Raw genomic sequence first — 20,071 nt, 5'->3', positions numbered from 1 at the left:
TTTGACATAAATTTCAGTTGAATTCTCAGGACACGAAATGCTCAAGCTTTTATATCTCTACTCTTAAAACATATTACTCACAATACTGTCATTGATACTGTGGGACGAAGGGGGAGAGACGTCAAATTTGATAAATACAACGCAGATAGTGAAACATCGTATAAAAGTAAAATACACAAAATCACTCCTTGACAGAATAATTAAGATTCGAAGATGTTTAATTAAAAAATAAAATTTGTACACAGCTTGTATGACCGACCGACAAAGGATGCTTATTCATCCAAAGTCCAGCCTCAAAGATTGATGTTGATCCTACATGTATCAATATCCGGGTCACACCTCAGAGATCGGCATTGGTCCTACCAACATCCGGGTCACACCTTAGAGATCGGTGTTGGTCCTACCAACATCCGGGTCACACCGCAGCGAGTGATGCTGGTCCTACAAGCTACCGACATGAGCATGAGATCGGTGCTGGTCCTACCAATATGAACATGATACTTGTCCTATAGTATAAGATTTCATAATAAACCATATGAACCAAGGATATGAATGCACACTTCATATTCAAATTCACTATAAACATGTGCTTGTGAAAACACTGATGCTCCGTATGCCAGCTTATGCTCAAATGAAATTGCTGGTATCCCAAGAAAGATATTATCACATGAAATACAATTGTGAAATATGAACGCCCTAACATTAGCTGTTCAAATGTTATGTCCAAGGTTAAATTCTTTTAAAGTGGTGATCTTTCTCCGTTGTCAAAATCAAAAGATCAAAAATATTTAATATACACATTGAAAGGTCTTATCAAAAGGAATGCCCATGAAAATCCAGGATCCATTTGTTCAAAAGTTATGGCCAATGTTAAAGTTTGATTTTTTTGGTTAAAGTGGGTAAAACTCAAAGATCAAGAAGTCAGATTAAGTGGTACCCAAAGAATGGTCTAGTCACAAGGAATGCATCCGTGAAATATGAAAGCCATAGCCTAACTCATCAAAAGTTATATGCAAGTTTAAAGTTTTTGGACAGCTAGACAGACAGACAGACAAACAGAAGGACGGATAGGGCAAAGCTATAGATCCCCAAATCTTCCATTACGGGGCATAAAAAGTTACACAATACTTTTTGCTTCAGTGCACAAATACATGTGATGCCCTCTTACTTGTTTGTTTACAAGGCATTTAGCAATCACTCTAATATTTTAAGCGAATCTTTTAATAATATGCCACAGCCCTAAATCATGTATATAACGTTTGAAGAAACGGTAATAAGCTTCGGCCAAATATAGAAAGAAAAAATAAAAATAAACATACTTTTAGAAAAAAAACCTGAATTGACATGACGAGATCAATAACAAAGCATATTCATTGATCGCTCTTTGTTGTTTGAAGAATCCATGCGTAACACGTAGTGCCACCAATTTTTTTTTTTAGCTGAAAGATAATCATAACATAGATTAGATGGAAAAATAAAACATGCCATACACCAGTAAATCTTATTGATGTCATTAGAAGTATTTAATAAACATGTGAACATACAAAGATTATGTAAACAGTAAATATCAAGATATTTAAAGTGTAGCTTTAAAATAGTCCCGATTTCTCACCTGCGATTCATGTGACCGATTTAAAACACAATATAAATAGTAAATTCTGCGTCGATACGAGATACATATTCCGGTAAAATGTCTTCTGTTAGCTTTTTAGCTGTTAGCCTTCTTTTCTACGTTACCTGTCTCCTACTGGAATCTTTTGTTTCTGCTAAAACCCCACACATCCTCTTTATTGTGGCAGATGATTATGGTAAGTCAGATATTTACATGGTCAAAGTTAGTTTTGCTTTTTTTACATCGTTCTGTTAAAATTTTTACAAGAAAATATAGCTCTCTTGAAACTGCTAATAACTTTAATAGTCATGGTCATGCTAGCAATTGAACTACATCAATAGCAAGTTTTGCTGTTTTAGCTCATTGTGAATCAAAATTTGCTTCTTGAAAAGGATTCCACAAGCTGCTACATATAAGAACTTTCGTCACCTATGATCATCTTTACTTTCGGTTTTCTTTTCCTTGCGTGTTTTATAAGTATTTAAAAGTGTTTTGGAAAAAAATTGGATCATGTAGCATCTTAAGCTGCACTGACATTTCTTTTGCCTAGGATGGAATGACGTTGGTTTCCGGAATCCTGATGTTATCACACCAAACATTGACAAACTGGCACACAGCGGCATGATCTTACAGTCTTCCTATGTAATGCCCGTCTGTACGCCGTAAGTTCTACATAACAATAATTTCTTCTCAACAGAAAAAATGGTGTGTAGGCAGTGGATAGGAACCTTTAAGATCTTGAATATTTCAGCTTGAAATATGTATTTATCACTTTTATACTTGTGTTATAACACACAATTTCTAATTATTTAAGGAATGAATTTAATAGCTACCCATTTTATACGGTATAAACTGGGTTGGGGCAGTTTACGCTTTATAAACCGCGAAGCTGTCCGCGAAGCGGTTTATAAGAAAAACGTAAACTGTTCCAACCCAGTTTATACTGTATAAAATGGGTAGCTATTAAATTCATTGCTCATAATTTAATTTTCATTCATTTGATGTCAGAAAAAAAGATGATTGTTCTAACAAAATGACTTCAATTTGTACAAAATTTGAATGAAATGTCAGGCGAATTGATACGTTTTTGACGAAAAGTCATTATGACGTAGGCAACCCATTTTATACAAAATAAAGTAAATTTTTTATCCAATCAAATACAGTGTTACAACCAAAATTAAATTATTGTTATTGAAATTCCGAAAATAATTTATTTCTTATCGAAAAGCTTTATTTCATTGGCCTAAAAATGTGTTTACACTTTGCCTGTACTTTTAAAAGAGCAACTCGATTGCATCGAACAATAAAAAGGCATTTTTCAATGCAAATTTTCTAAACATTGATGATAGATAATCAATTATTCTGAATGAAGTGAATTGCTACTTTGCATTAGTTTTATTTTTCTTGGATGGCATAAGCTACATTTTTTTATAAAGCACTTCCTGAATTTAAAAAAAGGTACGTCAAATGAATCTATATTATCATACATGTACTGATTTCATACATACATTCTTTCTAAGTTCATGCGTAAACACAAGGATTAGATATACTTTTTGATAATCATTAATGTCGTAAGGTTGACAATTGTAGGTCGAGGAACTCGTTCATGACTGGTCACTACGCCTACAAGTCCGGCCTCCAGGTAAGTCATATAATTAACAAGCATATAATTATGATTGCTGATTTGGTACAGCCAAGAATTATTATCTCATTGAGGAGGGGGCGGATCTAAATCCACTTGACGTGCGGGGATGGTCATGGAACTCTAACGTTAACGTATTTGTTATTACTTTTTAAGGATACCATTATTTGATGATTTCTTGATTTTGAAAGTCACTTTGTAACTGATTATAACTAAATAAGTTTTTGAAATATTTTTGTTATTAAAAGACTTTTTCTTTTTCAGCACATTGTCATTCTTCCCCCACAGGCAACTTGTTCTCCACTGAATTATACATTTCTACCACAGAAACTTAAAGAATTAGGATATGCTACCCATGCCATTGGAAAGTTAGTCATACTTAATCTTTTCAATTATTCATATACGTATTATGTGACCACGGACTATTCTGAGTATACAATGTATCTGATCAAATCATAAAAGTAACCGTTCAACAAGAGATTTTTACTTCTTCTTGACACCAGGTCCCATTTCTGGAATAACTGGGGTCTGTGTTTAATGCCCGTCCAGATTCGTAATATTTTTTTGAATTTTTAAAATAACAATCTTTAATTTTATCTCAGTTAAAAGAACTCAAAGAGACAATTAAAACCATTATCATAACTTGACATGTTTAAACCCCTCTTTCTAACCTCTCTCCTTACACCTCTGCTGGTACTTTTTTTAAAATATAATTTCTCCCCTTTTTCGACTTCTCTTTCATTTCACTTACCTTCAATTCCAATTTAAATGAATTTAAAGAGAGCAAAAACTTCATATTATTGTTACTTCACGTTATTTTAATATTTTGAAAAAGTCATAAAAAATATGAAAAGTCATAAAAACATCGAACTTTTTACTGTATGTATGGAATATAGAGAATGCTGAATGATTTCAGGTGGCATCTAGGATTTTGTAAGTGGGAGTGTACGCCGACCTATAGAGGGTTTGACACTTTCTATGGTTTTTATAATGGGGCGGAAGATTACTACGAGCTGAATGTTGGTAAATATATAATTAAATCAATAAAATTTAAATCTGTTCTTAGACTTCAATTTTCATTTAAGATTATATCAAAATGTATTTACATTAATTATTCAAAATAAGAAATGTGAAAGTTTTCTTTTAGATTAACGACTAGACTTCCAGGATGGAAGTCTTAAATATTAATGTTTACTATGAATAACACAGTACTTGAGTGATAAACAAAAGAAGTATTTGAAAAAGAAAAAAATAAATATCTTTCTTTATACACGAACAGTCGGTGGTAAGGACTTCCGGGACAACAAAACACCTGTAAATGCCACGGGAGAATATTCAACGGTATGTATATAAATCGTAATTCTCATATATGCTATTATTTCAAAAACACGATTAATCAAGCGAGATCAAATTTCTAAGCCTAGCCAGCAAAGTCCTCATGGATTTGATCTTTAATTTACAGTAAATCATTTTTTATTCGAAATAGCTTTATTTTCACGTAATAACGTGAAAAAGCGTGCTCGCGAAAATATCTTTCCTATTTATTATAAAGAGCAATTATCACAATTCGTGAAAATTTGTCACGCTTATAAAAAGACAATGGCTATCTCGCGAAAATAAGGTATCGCAAAAATTTAGTGATCTACAGTAAACTAATGTATATGCTACTTTGCATTTAAAACAAAGAAACCCAGCAACACCACTGGCAGCAATTAATAATATAATACAATCAGAAATAGAGGTAGAAGAGAAGCCGACAATACAAAAATATATTAGAAATGGGTCAAAAAACTTCACTTTTCGTATTTATATACCTTTTAGGTCTCTAATGGATGTGAGTTGCACTGTCCCTTTTGACCGGTCATCTAACTGACACGGGTTTTGATGAGTTGTAAAACCTTGTATTTTACTTTTTTCAGCACATGTATGCCCGCCGAGCCCAGTCTATCATTATGGATCATGACATGACTAAGCCTATGTATATGTATCTGCCGTTCCAAGCTGTACATCCACCTCTTCAGGTAGTTAAAGACCAAAAATTTGAAATACTGCATGGAATTTTGCACACGATGTATTTAATGCAAATTATGTCTTTATTGTACTTTTTTGTTGTTAGTATGGGAATGAATGTCGCAGCTGTTTTAGAAAATGCATAACCTGCTTATTAAACCGTAGCTTATCCAAGTACATGCATGCTGAAGATAGCTTAATCACTGAATCTTTTAAAACATCCTTTCCAATAGGTTCCAGAGCGTTATAGTGACATGTACCCGAACGTGAAAACAGAGTCACGCAAAACCTACTTAGGTAAATGCTGTTTTCAAAGTAACAAAAGTAACATGTATATTACAGTTCTTTTGATTTTAAACTTTTTGAATTTTAATTTTAAAATGAAATGTTCTGTTGATAGATACAGCACATGGATTCACAAAATTTGTATACTTGATATTTTCAGGCATGGTGACAGCTATGGATGAAGCAATAGGAAACATAACTAATGCATTGAAAGCTAAAGGGATGTTCAACGATACTCTTATCATATTTACTGCGGATGTGAGTACAAAGATATGACAAAAACTATATTTCTAATAAAAGAATGAATGCATTTAATTGTAAAACGATAAATGACAAACGATATTTCACCAGTGGCGTGGAAAATAAATTGACATGATTCTGTTAAAGAGCATATCAATAAATTTATTGTATTTAAACTGAATCACAATTAAGATTGTCATTTTCGCTTACCTTATGGTTCATTTAGCTATATATCTCAGTAAGATACCTTTTCTCCGCATTTAGAACGGCGGCTGGGTGACAAATGCCGGAAATAATTACCCACTAAGGGGTGGTAAGACTACCTTATTCGAAGGGGGAACAAGAGCCACAGCATTTATATCCGGGGCAGGCATACAGAAAACCAACACTGTTTATAACGGGTAAGTTTCTGAGACCGGTCGGCAGGGGATTTTCACTCCTCCATGGCACCTGATCCCACCTCGCCTAACGTTACATTCAAATTTTGTACAAATTGAAGTCATTTTTTAAAAACAATCATTTTTTTTCTTACACTAAATGAATGAAATTTAAATAATAAGGAATTAATTTGATAGCTACCCACTTTATACGTGGGGATCCGGGTTAGAATAGATCCCCACTACCCCCTTGCTAGTCGTAAAAGGCGACTAAATGTGGCGGTCCTTCGGATGAGACCGTATAAACCGAGGCCCCGTGTCACAGCAGGTGTGGCACGATAAAGATCCCTCCCTGCTCAAAGGCCGTAAGTGCCTAGCATAGGTCTAAATTTGCAGCCCTTCACCGGCAATGGTGAATCTCCATATCAGTGAAATTATGGAGAGGGACGTTAAACAGTATACAATCAATCAATATACGGTATTTATAAATGGGTTGGAACAGTTTACACATTTTTTATAAACCGCTCCATAAAGCGTAATCTGCCCAAACCCAGTTCATACCGTATATATGGGTACCTATTAAAGTAATTCCTTAAAGAAAACCAAAATACTGTTCTGTTGTACCGGTGTATGGTGTGTCCAATCACTTAACTGCACATACTAGTATGTAAAATTTTAATTCCAACATGAATATGAATTATACTCAACCAAAACTGAATAATTACTTACAGCATTATACATGCAGTGGACTGGATGCCTACTGTTCTCAGTGCAGCCGGAGGGAAACCAGGTAGTGTATAAAATGTTCTAATCTAATTTTGGTTGTAATACGTTTTTTGATTGATTGAATGATTGAAAGATTGAGTTTATAGCGTACAATATAAGTTGTTTACGTCACACAGATTTACGTTTCTTAGATAATTACAGCGACAATGCTTGAAGTAAATTCATACAGTATTAACTGTAATCACGGACACCATTTTGAAAAGAATTTATAAGACATTTGTCCCTATAAAACGCTATATGTGTTAAATTAATGTGAATAAAATTTAATTTATAAAGTATGTGATATAGTATTTCAAATGTGTTTATCATTGTTTATGACATTTTTTAGAAAATATTTAATAAAGCATTAAAATATATGGTATACTCTTCCTCTAAATATGATTACTTTTTAATGCTTCACAGATCCATCTCTAGACGGAATCGATCAGTGGGATAGTCTAAGAACAGGACGGGAGTCAAAAAGAACCGAATTCATATACAACATCGATGATAAGAAACCGGAGAACTGTGGCCATGCTGCCATTAGGTATACATATAGAACATTTATACAATAATACATGCTTAAAACTATTTAATGAACCTATATTTTTCCCTTCGTTAACCAGTACATTTTCTTACTTTCCAATATGGTATATTCTGTTGTATTTTCTTGTATCTATATGGTTACCAAATGAAAATAAAAGTGTTTTTTTTTCAATTGAATAGCGTGGATGTTTGTACAAAATGTGGAACGTTGATATGCTTAGTGGAAATTCAATATGAACGTACCAAAAATACATACTTTACAACACCGTTACTTGAATAAAACTTGGTAATAAAATGTAAATATATGGTATATTTTTTAAATAAATGTTTTAGGATTGGGGATTACAAATTAATAGATGGCTATCCAGGGCAATTTCAAGGCTGGTACAAGCCTGATCAAGTGGTAAACCAAAATCAAATTGATGCAGCAGCTCACAACGAATCGTCCTTCGCTGACACAATGATGCTTTTCAACTTAAAAGGTTTGTTATAGTAGTGACTGTCAGAATTGGAATGATGAAATCTTTTCTATGAAATACTTAGAATATGTACCACTTGATTATGTTTTCTTTTGCACTGCACGTGCTCTTGTGTAGAATGACGTCTCATTTGTTAATTTTTATACCCCTGCTCCGAAGAGAGATAGGGGTTCTTTTTTACCCTTATGTGGTCCGTCTGTTTGTGTGTCTGTCGGTAACATATTCAAGTACATTGTATAAGGTATTTTGTAGGATTAAGTTTTGTTCAAATCCGTTGTCAACATTCTTTTATCTGCACATCTGCCCGTACCCAATTTTCGTTTTAGCTTTGTCAACAACTACTCATCGCAGTTAAATGCTTTTTTTTAAGAGTGCCATTTGGAAGTTGTTCTTAATTAAATATGATGTCAACTTCTTTTTTGTGCGCCTTTCTCTTTCTGTCATATTTTCGTAACATTTTTTTCAGCAACTTCACTTTACAGATGAATAAAATTGAAGCACACTCTCTTCTAGGGCATGTCATATACATGATATGGTGGGATTAATTTTCATTCAAAACAACGTAAACTAAACTGATTATCCTTGTAACTATCTTATCAAAATTTCGCCATAGATTTCTAAGCTGCTACTCATATCACATATGAAAGAGATTTAAACACACTTTTTAAGGCATGCAATATGCTCAGATTTATTTGTATTCAAATCTGATATCAATTTTCTGTTTTTAAGTACGTTCGAATGTACCAGGTTTACTTTTGTCGCATTACATGTGTATTGCCAAATTGTAATCACAGAGTTGGATTTATTTTTCTTTAAATCTAATATCTACTTCTTGTCAGTCAATGTTTCTGTACGAACCAAATTTCTGTCGCAGTGTTTCAGCAGCTAGTCATTGCAGTCGCTTGAAATTTTAGCACATTTTTTTCTGTAGGCATGTCATATACTAGTAGTGGGGAATATTTTTTGTGTAAATTCAATTTCAATTTGAGAACTATAAGAGAATATATACATGAGAGTGAGGTAAATAACTTGTTAGCAGGCTTCGGTTTTGAATGAAACGAATAACAACGTACAATTCATCCATTTTTTAAATATACTATATGATTTAAAAGTTAATAAACATATAAGCATTCTCTTCTTAAAGTTGATAACTATGTTCCATTTCAGATGATCCAAATGAACGCGTGGATTTGTCCAAAAAGCTCCCGGATGTGGTATCTAAGTTGAAATCGAGGCTTGACGATTATCACAAACAAATTGTCCCTGCAAATTACCCACCTTTTTCCAAAGCTTCAGCTCCAAGCAATTATGGTGGATTTTGGTCTCCAGGATGGTGCTAATTATTTTAACAGTACACACTGCAAGATTATACATGAAAAATAAGGGTGATTTTGACAGAATGATTGTTTTATTCGAATACATGGTTTGATATATCTGTTGATTTTCGTAAGAGTATCAATTTTGCATTGTATGTTGAGTAAATAATTCTGACTTTGTATCTTTTCGATTTTTCCTTCTAGATAAATAAATATTTGTAATAAATTACACTACAAATGCCTCTTTTTTTCATTTAATTGGACTTCCAGCTTGAGATAGTTGGAGACATCGACGAGAATTCAACATTTCATTAACCTTAATATGTTTTTAGAAACAAGAGGCCCATGGGCCACATCGCTCACCTGAGCACTAAGGGAAGGAAAAGTGGAAAATGGCTTTTTATTGTAAAGGTTAAATCCAAAAGTAGTCCAATGACCAATCATGGATTTGCTATTTTTTAGAAAATGATTTTTAAAGAATTTTCCTATATATATCTTTAAAAACTTTGGTTGGCCATTTTGGCCCCGTGTCATGATTTGAACAAATTTGAATCTACACTACTTGAGCATGCTTCCATATAAATATGATGAATTATGGCTTTGTCATTCTTGAGAAGAAGATTTTTAAAGAATTTTCCTATATATTTCTATGTAAAACTTTGGTTGGCCATTTTGGCCCCGCCCTACCACCGGGGGTCATGATTTGAACAAACTTGAAACTACACTACCTGAGCATGCTTCTATATTATATGATGAATTATGGCTTTGTCATTCTTGAGAAGAAGATTTTTAAAGAATTTTCCTATATATTTCTATGAAAACTTTGGTCGGCCATTTAAGCCCCGCCCTTCCCCGAGGGGTCATGATTTGAACAAATTTGAATCTACACTACCTGAACATGCTTCCATATAAATATGATGAATTATGGCTTTGTCATTCTTGAGAAGAAGATGTTTAAAGAATTTTCCTATATATTTCTATGTAAAACTTTGGTCGTCCATTTTGGCCCCGCCCTAGCCCTGGGGGTCATGATTTGAACAAATTTGAATTTACACTACCTGAGGATATTTCCCCACAAGTTTCATCTTTCCTGGCACAGCGGTTCTTGAGAAGAAGATTTTTAAAATATGCCACTAAATTTTCATTCATTCCCAATTATCTTCCCTTGAATGAGGGCGTGGCCCTTCATTTGAACAAACTTGAATCCCCTTCACCCAAGGATGCTTTGTGGCAAGTTTGGTTGACATTGGCCCAGTGGTTCTTGAGAAGAAGTCGAAAATGTGAAAAGTTTACAGACGGACAGACGGACGCCGGACAAAATGTGATCGCAAAGCTCACTTGAGGCCTTGGCTCAGGTGAGCTAATAAAAGCTTAATAGTTTCAATCTCATTTTGCCCCTCCTTTAGTATTATAACAGGAGAGCAACTGTTATGTTACTTATATTTCTTGATGTGAAAGTCAGCAAAACTTAATAAAATCTTGAAATATTGATGCATTTTCTTGGAACTTCAATGGGGATTATACTATAAAAGGTATAATTACACATTAAGGATGCATACGAATATACACATCAATACAAAAAAATCATTTGATTAAAAACTTGCATTAAGCATTTTGTCATAAATTGAAACATCTTGTGCACGTATTATGCAATTAGGGACTCTTTTAATGTTGAATATTGTTTGCTATTCACCCGAAAATATTATCAATATTGACCAAGGCGAAGCTAAAGCAGTCTCAGAAGAACAATGATTTTTTACCTTCGTGTATTGATAGGTCAAGGAAATTGATCATGCCTTATCATTATGCCTACATGTCTGATCTTTACAATATTTTATGTTGACAATGCATATACAGTTATGTATGCACTGCAGATATGATTTATAAACAGAAGGATTGTGTGCAGTCAATTGTAAATAAATGTTTTTATTATCATTCGTGCATAAGTAAAATTAACTGTTGCCACGCTGGAAGGCGTTTTTTTTTTTTAATCTGAGAGAGTAATAGTATTTGAATCAAATAATGACAATTGAAACAAAATTTGGTTGTAATTACTTCTCATTTTTCATACAATTTCTTTATTCAACACCTGCTGTATTTTAAGATACATGTACATATTTTGTATTAAAAGTATCAAGAATAAATGGCCTAATAATTATCAACCGAAATGTTCTTTTTTTACGAACTACCTGCTTTAATGAAATCAGATTAAATCTTCAAGAATTGTGAATGCTAAAATGCCCTTATTTGCTGCTTGTTGATACTGAAAATTGAACACAACTCGTAAAAATAATCTGCATATGCCATTCCGATATGATTATCTACGATACATCAGCACAAGGGTTTACCCTTTGCATTCGTTACACCTGAATACTTTATTGTCCCCCGCTTATAAAAAGTTTTGATGATTTAGATTTTTGGCCAAACGGAAGAGAAACATAGTGAAAACATAAAGGCATCAATTTTTAGGTTCTTTTATAACGATAAAATTTTTCAAAATGCACTCTTAATGATTGGTTTTCATTTTTATGGCCGATATTATAAGTATCAATGACTAGTCTTACATGATCTGCATGCAACACGAACTTAACCATGTTAACTGGATACTAACTAAACTAAATGCATGCCGAATACAGACGGGAAAATAAAACCGAGCGTTTAGAATTAAACTGAATGGGCATACCGAGATCAACAAATAAAGAGTTTTTCATTGACAGCTCTCTATTGTTCGATGATTCCATGCGTAACATTTATTGACATCTATGTAGCTGTAAGATAAACATAACGTAGATTATATTTAAAAATGAAACAGGAAAATCGCAAGGAAATCTTAATGATAGAAGTGTTAAAGACACATATGAACACACAAATATTATGTTAACAGTGTAAACAATAAACATTAGATTATTTAGAGTGCAGAGGCAGTCCCACTTTCTGAACCTCGATTCATGTGACTGACCTGAACACAAATAAAATATAAATACTGCACCGATCTGAGATACACATTCCGGTAGAATGTCTATTACTAGCCTTCTGCTCTGTGTTACCTGTGTTCATCTAGGAACTTCGGTTTTTGCTAAAGCCCCACACATCCTCTTCATAGTGGCAGATGACTATGGTAAGTCATTTATTTACATGATTAAAGTAACGTGAATAGTTTAATTGTTTCACATCACAATTTAAAATTATTGAAAGCAGATACGCTCAAGTAATTTGCAAGAATTAAACCTGAATTACATGGATATACACTGTACTTGTCTTATTAGCTAATCATGATAAAGAAGGCTTTTAAAGGTCTAATTTGTGAAACGAAAAGGTTTCATTAGTTTATTATGAAATGGTTTTGTTAGAGACAAAAAGATATGTCTACCGGGTATATTATCTCTTCATTGATTAATGCTTTATCCCCACTAATTTATCTGTCATATGCCTCTCTGGAAGCCCATAATTGGAAATAAACTATTTCATTTTGTTCATGATATGAACATCTATTAATTTTTATTAGGATGGAATGATGTCGGTTTCCGGAATCCTGACGTCATCACGCCAAACATTGACAAACTGGCGCACAGCGGCATGATCTTACAGTCTTCCTATGTAATGCCCGTCTGTACACCGTAAGTTCACACTTTTCAGGAGAGAAAATGAGCATAAATTTGTTATCCCCATTAATTCATAGAGTATTTTCAATATCCCACAGCTGTGACGTCAGAATGGGGATATGTAGATATAACAGCTAAAAGCATTGATATTGATACATGTACAGTGTATATTAATTACATAAAACTTTTTTTATAAAAATAAATTCTTATGGTAGTCTTTGCATGACATTTATGATTCGAGATAACGAACAGTATTTAAGTCCAAAATTCCACTAAAGAGTAGAAATTGGAACAGAGAAAACACAGACCTATCGTAGTTGAAACTATTGTAGATTATAATTATTACGAATAAAATTAATTGCTACTCAAAATTTACTTTTAGACATATAACCTTGGGTTGAACAACTTTCTGTTTTTTATAATAAAAGATTTTTTTGCTTTAAATCGAATTTTTTTTAAAAAATATGAATAAAAAAGAAGCGATTCTGGACATATATCTTTACAAAGTAAAAGTCCCGCATTTGCATTATGAATTTCATTATGATTTATTATTATTCGTTAGGTTGACAATTGTAGGTCGAGGAACTCGTTCATGACTGGTCACTACGCCTACAAGTCCGGCCTCCAGGTAATTCATATAATTAACAAGCATAATTTTTATGTTATTGTTGTATGGGTAAAGCTAAGGTTTATAGTCTCATAAAGGTGGTAGCGGATCTAAATTCTTTTGACGTGCGAAGAGAGTCTGGTATGGATGTTTGTCCTTATCAGATGCTGTTACATGTATCTATTTATTTTTTTTTTAATGTAATGCTGGATGGTTTCTTTGCCTTTTACGTTATTTTGCAATAAACTATGACTAAAGCTTAAACATTAAAATGACTTTTTTGTTAATAGAAGACTTTTTCTTTTCCAGCACCTTGTTATTCTTCCCGAGCAGGCTACTTGTTCTCCCTCGAATTACACATTTTTACCACAGAAGCTTAAACAACTGGGGTACACTACCCACGCCATTGGAAAGTAATTAATCTTTTCTCATCAATATTTGAAAATTCTGAATTTATCTTGAAAAGATTTGACGTAGCATAGTGAATTCATTGAATTCATAAACATAATTATATGTTCATATTACAGATGTACTGGTCACAAATAATGCCATCATTTGTAACCAGAAGAATTTTTTACATTGTAATATTGAAGTAACTTGATTCTAGCTCAGTCGAGTTGGGTATATCCGACTGTCTTCATAGGCTTCAATACATTATTTTAAACAACCTCGTGTTTAAGTAAGCATTTCAAAAATTTATGGCCTTAAAACAGTAATTGTCATCAAATATAGCATATAATCTTGTAGCATTTTATATTTTCGCAGAGTTTAGTAGACATGGGATGCTTTCTCTTTTTAAGCACCTGGTCCTATTACTGGAATATCTATTGCTTATGATTTATGCTCTGTCAGATTTATAGTATTTGTTTGACCTTTCCAGATCAATCATTGTTTGGAATATTAAAAGATTTTCACTTGAGTTATCATAACTCATAGAGACAACTTAAACAAATATATCTCCACATGTTTAAAATTGCCTTTTTCTGTAGCTCATAGGGTTTGAACACAATATATATTTATTCGTAAGAAATTATGTAATAGATATAAATGTATTTCTCAAATTTTGAATTAGCCGACACTTTATTCTTGCCATTTTTAAAAAAAAATAAATTCATATTGGAAATACAATTTCTAATTTATATTTGGATCTCAAAAATCAAGCTTTTTACAGTATTTATGAAATATTGAGAATCCTAAATGATTTTAGGTGGCATCTAGGATTTTGTAAGTGGGAGTGCACGCCGACTTATAGAGGGTTTGACACGTTCTATGGTTATTACAATGGAGCGGAAGATTATTACCAGCTTAATGTTGGTAAGTTACTATAACCTTACTAATAGATTTTTACCAGTTTAATGTTGGTAAGTAACTGTAATATAATAGAAAATTAGCAGCTAAGTGTGTTTAATAAAAAAAATAATATGTTATTATCTGCTTGCATAGATATCAGAAAAAAATTACAGTGGCCATATTTTTTTTAATTTTGGATACAACCTGTTAAATAAAAAGTTAAAATGAGTATTAGATTAATTAATATAAATGTACGTGTTTCCTTATGCATAAACAGCCGGTGGTAAGGACTTCCGGGACAATAAAACACCTGTTAATGCCACGGGAGAATACTCCGCGGTAAGTGTATTCTGATTAGCTATTGTAATCAAGGGTTCTCAAAAACTTTCGTTGAAATGTATACTCAGAATTTTTAGCGAGGATTAAATTTTGGCATTATCAGCGAGAGTGCCAAGATCGCTGAAATTGAATATTGCTAAAAATTAATTGCTTTCTAGTTATAATTGTTTCATTAGTGAACAATTCAAAATTGCTAATATTACTTCCCGTCTAAAATAAACTACGGTAACTTTATTTTAAGGACAAATAGCTTAATTTGCCTCTACTTAGTTTCCATTTATAACGGTAGTTTCATTTTATTGAAAACTTACAATCAGCCGATGGGTATTTATAGTGACCGATTTACGTTTGACTTTGAACAATCGAACAAATGTTGATATCACCTTTTAGAGTGGAAACATTATTAGTAATTCTTGCAAAATGGGGGAATTTTTGCCTTTATTGAATAGATTCCTTTGCACAAAAGTTTCTAATAACTCAAAAATCATTTTCGGGGAATTGGTTAAAAATGTCTTTCCCTGCCTTTCTCCTTCCAGGTAGAATAGGAATGCATCTTTTATCCCAATGACCGACAACTGAATATAATTGAGACAATAATTTGCAATTTTCACTAGTATATGTATAAATTTCTAATTATTACAGCACATGTATGCCCGGCGAGCCCAGTCTATCATTATGGATCATGACATGACTAAGCCTATGTATATGTATCTGCCGTTCCAATCTGTACACGAACCTCTGCAGGTAGTCAAAGACCAAAAATTTGAAATGCTGCATGGAATTTTGCACACGATGTATTTAATACAAATAATGTCTTTATTCTACTAAAAATGACAAATGTGTTCAGCAGTTGATTGTCTAAGTATCTGCTGATGTCATCATACATGTACTCACTCAATCTTTTAAAACATCTTGTCCAATACATTGTAGGTCCCAGCTCGTTATAGTGCCATGTACCCAAAAGTGAAAACAGAGTCACGCAAAACCTACCTAGGTAAAGGTCACTTTCAAAAATATATATGTGATTTTCCCCCAATGTGTCGATTTTTCAATTTACAAAGACGGCGTTCATTAATAATGTTGATAAGCATGAATTTACAAAACTATAATGATTTCTAAATTCTTGATACTTTCAGGCATGGTGACAGCAATGGATGAAGCAATAGGAAACGTAACTGATGCCTTAAAAGCTAAAGGGATGTTCAACGATACACTTATTATATTTACTGCAGACGTAAGTACAAAAAGTACCTATATATATATACGTTAAAATCACTAAATTTCATGGGGTTTTATTTTCGTTGTTTTCGAGTTTGAGACAGACCCCAAAATAATGACAAATTCGAAATAAAAATTCCATTGCATTTCTACTCAAAATTTCTCAGACAATTAAATCAAATTCAAAAAATCAATATTTCTTTTACAATCTCGAAACCTCAAAAAATGACTACACAAAAATTAGAGATATTACGGTATATTTAAAATATAGGAATAAAAGTGTTTATTTACAAAATTGTGGAATACGCGATAATTCACCAATAGTGTAGAAGATTGATAAATTGATAGGATTATGCAAACAAATTGAATCCTTTTTTCAACATCATTTGTAGCTAATGTTTTGCAAGCTTTTTTCTTTATTTGTTTTTTCAATGCATTCTTCCGCCTTCAGAATGGTGGCTGGGTGACATTTGCCGGAAATAACTACCCACTAAGGGGAGGTAAGGCCACGGTTTTCGAAGGGGGAACAAGAGCCACCGCATTTATATCCGGGGCCGGCATACAGAAAACCAACACTGTTTATAACGGGTAAGTAACTGAATTCTTCTCAGAAAGGAAATTTGAGGCAGGGGGCATCATAAAAGCAAAGGTCTGAATGATACGTGTACCCTGTTTTACATCTGAGCAGCTGAATATTTGTCAGAAAAAAATGTGATCGACATTGTCTTCTTCAACAACTTGTCAAGTTTAATCCCTTAGTTGTTTAAGAGGTTGCGAAGCAAATGAGTAAAATATTTTATTTTGATTGACGAAAACAATTACAATTAATTGTATATTTTTAAAAAATTTTCAACAAAACGTTCATGTATGTACTTAATATGATTTGTACATTTAAATATTCACATATACAAGTACATTTAGTTTGTTTTCTAATATAAACACGGATTATTCTCCATACTGTAACTGACAGTTACTGACTTATTACTTACAGCATTATACATGCAGTGGACTGGATGCCTACTGTTCTCAGTGCAGCCGGAGGAACACCAGGTAAAAACTAAAGTGTAACAAACACAACTCCTATGTTGAAGAAAAATTCATACAGTCTTTACTGTGATCAACAAACATCAAATTTTAATGTATTTATTAAACATTGAATTCTATACAAAGCTAGATTTCAATAATATACACTTTTACACGAGGGTGCTTGCGTCCGGGGATGAAAACCCTACTCAGACCTAAGAATTGGTGTTGTTTCCCTTATAAACAGTCCATAATTGTTTTCTTACCCTGAAGAATCTAAATTATCCGTTTGATTCCCCTACTAATTAATTTCCCAAGTTATGTTCCCCTACTCTACTCTGAGTCCATACTTTCAAAACACGTCAACAGACAACTTTGACGTCATTGTTAGAATTTATTGTTTACCGATTTGGCATATTTAGAAATTGTACATCTATAGTTATAAATTACAGTATCTCGTTCAAAGGTCGACAACACAGTTGTAAATATGCATGTTCGCTTAAGTTATTTCATTGCCATCTGAAAAGGGACAACAATTGTCACCCTACTAGTGAGGGAGGCATCACGAATTGTCACACCTCACGTGACATGCTCTGATCCAATCAGATTTATTATATAACTCTGAAAGATGATAGTGAATGTGATTACGAATGTACATGTATTCCAATACCTTAATTTTATATGTATGCAAATGTATTTGATTTATTCTTATGACTGTTTGACACCTTGAGATATACCGTCTCCTTTGTATCTAAGGAAATATTGTTTAAAATTATGATTACTTTTTAATGCTTCACAGACCCAACTCTAGACGGAATAGATCAGTGGGATAGTCTAAGAACAGGAGGGGAGTCGAAAAGAACCGAATTTATATACAACATTGATGATTTGAAACCGGAGGTCTGTGGCCATGCTGCTATAAGGTACATATAGATCATTTAAACAATAATATAACACTATTCGATGAACCTATTTTTATTTTCACCAAACAATTACCAATAACTTTTCCAACTGTTTTAATATGGTATATTCTGTTCTATTTTCTTGTCTATTTATGGTTATAAAGGGCTGGTTAATTTTATTTTCAAGCAAAAAACTTAGATGTTTGTACAAATTTTAATAATTTAATAACACATTGACGTGCTTAATTGACTGTTAATGTTAAATACTTTGCAATGTTAAAAAGTGAAACATACGAATTTTGCAATACAATGTCAATATTCAATGAAACTAAATATTTTTGTAAAATAAATGTTTTAGGATTGGAGATTACAAATTAATAGATGGCTATCCAGGTCTCTATCAGGGCTGGTACAAGCCTGATCAAGTGGTAAAAGAAAATTATAACGATGCACCAGCGAACGTCACATGGCCTTTTAGTGACAAAATGATGCTTTTTAATTTAAAAGGTCTGATATAGTAGTTGCTGTAGATATTATAATGAAATTCATTCTATTCAAAATTATGAGCATGCATCATTCGATCTAATATAATATTCTCTTTTGCACTATTGCTCTTGTTTAAAATGTTTTTAAATCAAATCGTACTCTGCAGTATACATGGTATACAAGAACATAAAATCTATTAATCTTGTGTGATTTTTTTATATTTACTGAAAATCTGAAAGTTACAAGCAGTCTTATTTAATTAAAAATATTATTCTAATCAATAACAACGAAATTTTAAGGTTAACTAAACGATAATATTCCATTTTAGATGATCCAAATGAACACGTGGATTTGTCAAAAAAGCTCCCTGATGTGGTATCTAAATTGAAATCGAGGCTTGAAGAGTATCACAAACTAATGGTACCTGCTAATTTTCCATCTAATACTAAATCTGCAGCGCCAACGAATTATGATGGATTTTGGACTCCGGGGTGGTGCTAATTATTGAATAACAACATTTTGATTTGTAAAAAGGGTTATACTGACAGAATGATTGTTTGCTTTGAATAAATGTTTTGATGTACAGATTTGTTTATTTCCAAAGAAAGAAGTCTGAATAATAAGAGTATTGAATGTTCATTACACGTAAAATATATTTCGATAAAGCGCAAAGGGAGACTTTGCCATACAGCTAGAAAGAGACCCAATTATGAATTCAGGTCTTCAGGTCTTAATACAAAATTTACCCCATTTTGCTTATTTTTCAGCAACAACATGCAACATACACACTAAGGGTTCCTTGTATTTCTTGATTTAATTTTATATAAAAATGATATGCAAAAACGCCTTCTGTTTGATCAAATAAAAAATCAGACAATAACCTGGTATTCCTTTAATCAATTTTTCCCAAATGGGAAGACAAAATGAAAATAGAATCATGGGAAGATTTTATCTCTCAACCATTATGGTACAATAAAAAAACTTAAAATTGACAATAAGCCCATTTTTTTATTCCAAATGGTTTAACAATGGTGTAGTTTTTATCTTGTTAGATGGAAAGGGAACTTTTCTAGAATTAAAGGATCTAAAAGCAAAATTTAATATAGAAACTAACTTTTTAACATATGCAAGTTTACAGAAAGCAGTAAAAGAAGCAATGACCGTAGAAAAAGTAAACAAAGAAAGATTAAACCCAAGGCCCATTTTACCTTTTTATTTAAAATTATTCTGTCTATGTAGAAAAGGAACAAAAGCTGTGTATAATATTTAGAATACAGAACACATAATGCCTGTTTCAAAAATAAAATGGAGTAACATTTTGAAATTCAAGAT

At 32.6% G+C, this 20,071-nt stretch overlaps 1 protein-coding gene across 1 annotated transcript; it reads left to right on the top strand.

Annotated features, from left to right (window-relative positions):
• The first annotated feature begins 1,650 nt into the window (after positions 1–1,650).
• Positions 1,651–19,287, top strand: LOC134270223 (uncharacterized). The gene is made up of 29 exons (XM_062752414.1): positions 1,651–1,808; positions 2,163–2,274; positions 3,203–3,254; positions 3,519–3,622; positions 4,171–4,277; positions 4,534–4,595; positions 5,174–5,275; positions 5,498–5,561; positions 5,710–5,807; positions 6,054–6,190; positions 6,898–6,956; positions 7,355–7,478; positions 7,811–7,959; positions 9,124–9,289; positions 11,990–12,015; positions 12,271–12,390; positions 12,778–12,889; positions 13,451–13,502; positions 13,791–13,894; positions 14,689–14,795; positions 15,049–15,110; positions 15,753–15,854; positions 16,041–16,104; positions 16,247–16,344; positions 16,780–16,916; positions 17,320–17,378; positions 18,151–18,274; positions 18,612–18,760; positions 19,068–19,287. Exons 1-29 carry the CDS (start codon positions 1,691–1,693, stop codon positions 19,238–19,240), a joined length of 2,943 nt encoding a protein of 980 aa, XP_062608398.1. The 5' UTR covers positions 1,651–1,690; the 3' UTR covers positions 19,241–19,287.
• Positions 19,288–20,071: the final 784 nt, after the last annotated feature.

The sequence above is a fragment of the Saccostrea cucullata genome, unplaced genomic scaffold (assembly GCF_032062105.1).
Source record: "Saccostrea cucullata isolate Sc308-1 unplaced genomic scaffold, CSIRO_AGI_Scuc_v1 ctg49, whole genome shotgun sequence".
Classification (NCBI taxonomy): domain Eukaryota; kingdom Metazoa; phylum Mollusca; class Bivalvia; order Ostreida; family Ostreidae; genus Saccostrea; species Saccostrea cuccullata.
The sequence above is the reverse complement of the archived record's forward strand: the minus strand, read 5'-3'. Positions and strand labels throughout refer to the sequence as shown.

Bases quoted from the DNA above. Each gene is read 5' to 3' on its own strand.
- LOC134270223 (XM_062752414.1), top strand. From the start codon at position 1,691: ATGTCTTCTGTTAGCTTTTTAGCTGTTAGCCTTCTTTTCTACGTTACC. The intron at 4,596-5,173 runs GTATGTATATAA...TACTTTTTTCAG, and splicing joins CCACGGGAGAATATTCAACG to CACATGTATGCCCGCCGAGC. The intron at 13,503-13,790 runs GTAATTCATATA...TTTCTTTTCCAG, and splicing joins CCTACAAGTCCGGCCTCCAG to CACCTTGTTATTCTTCCCGA.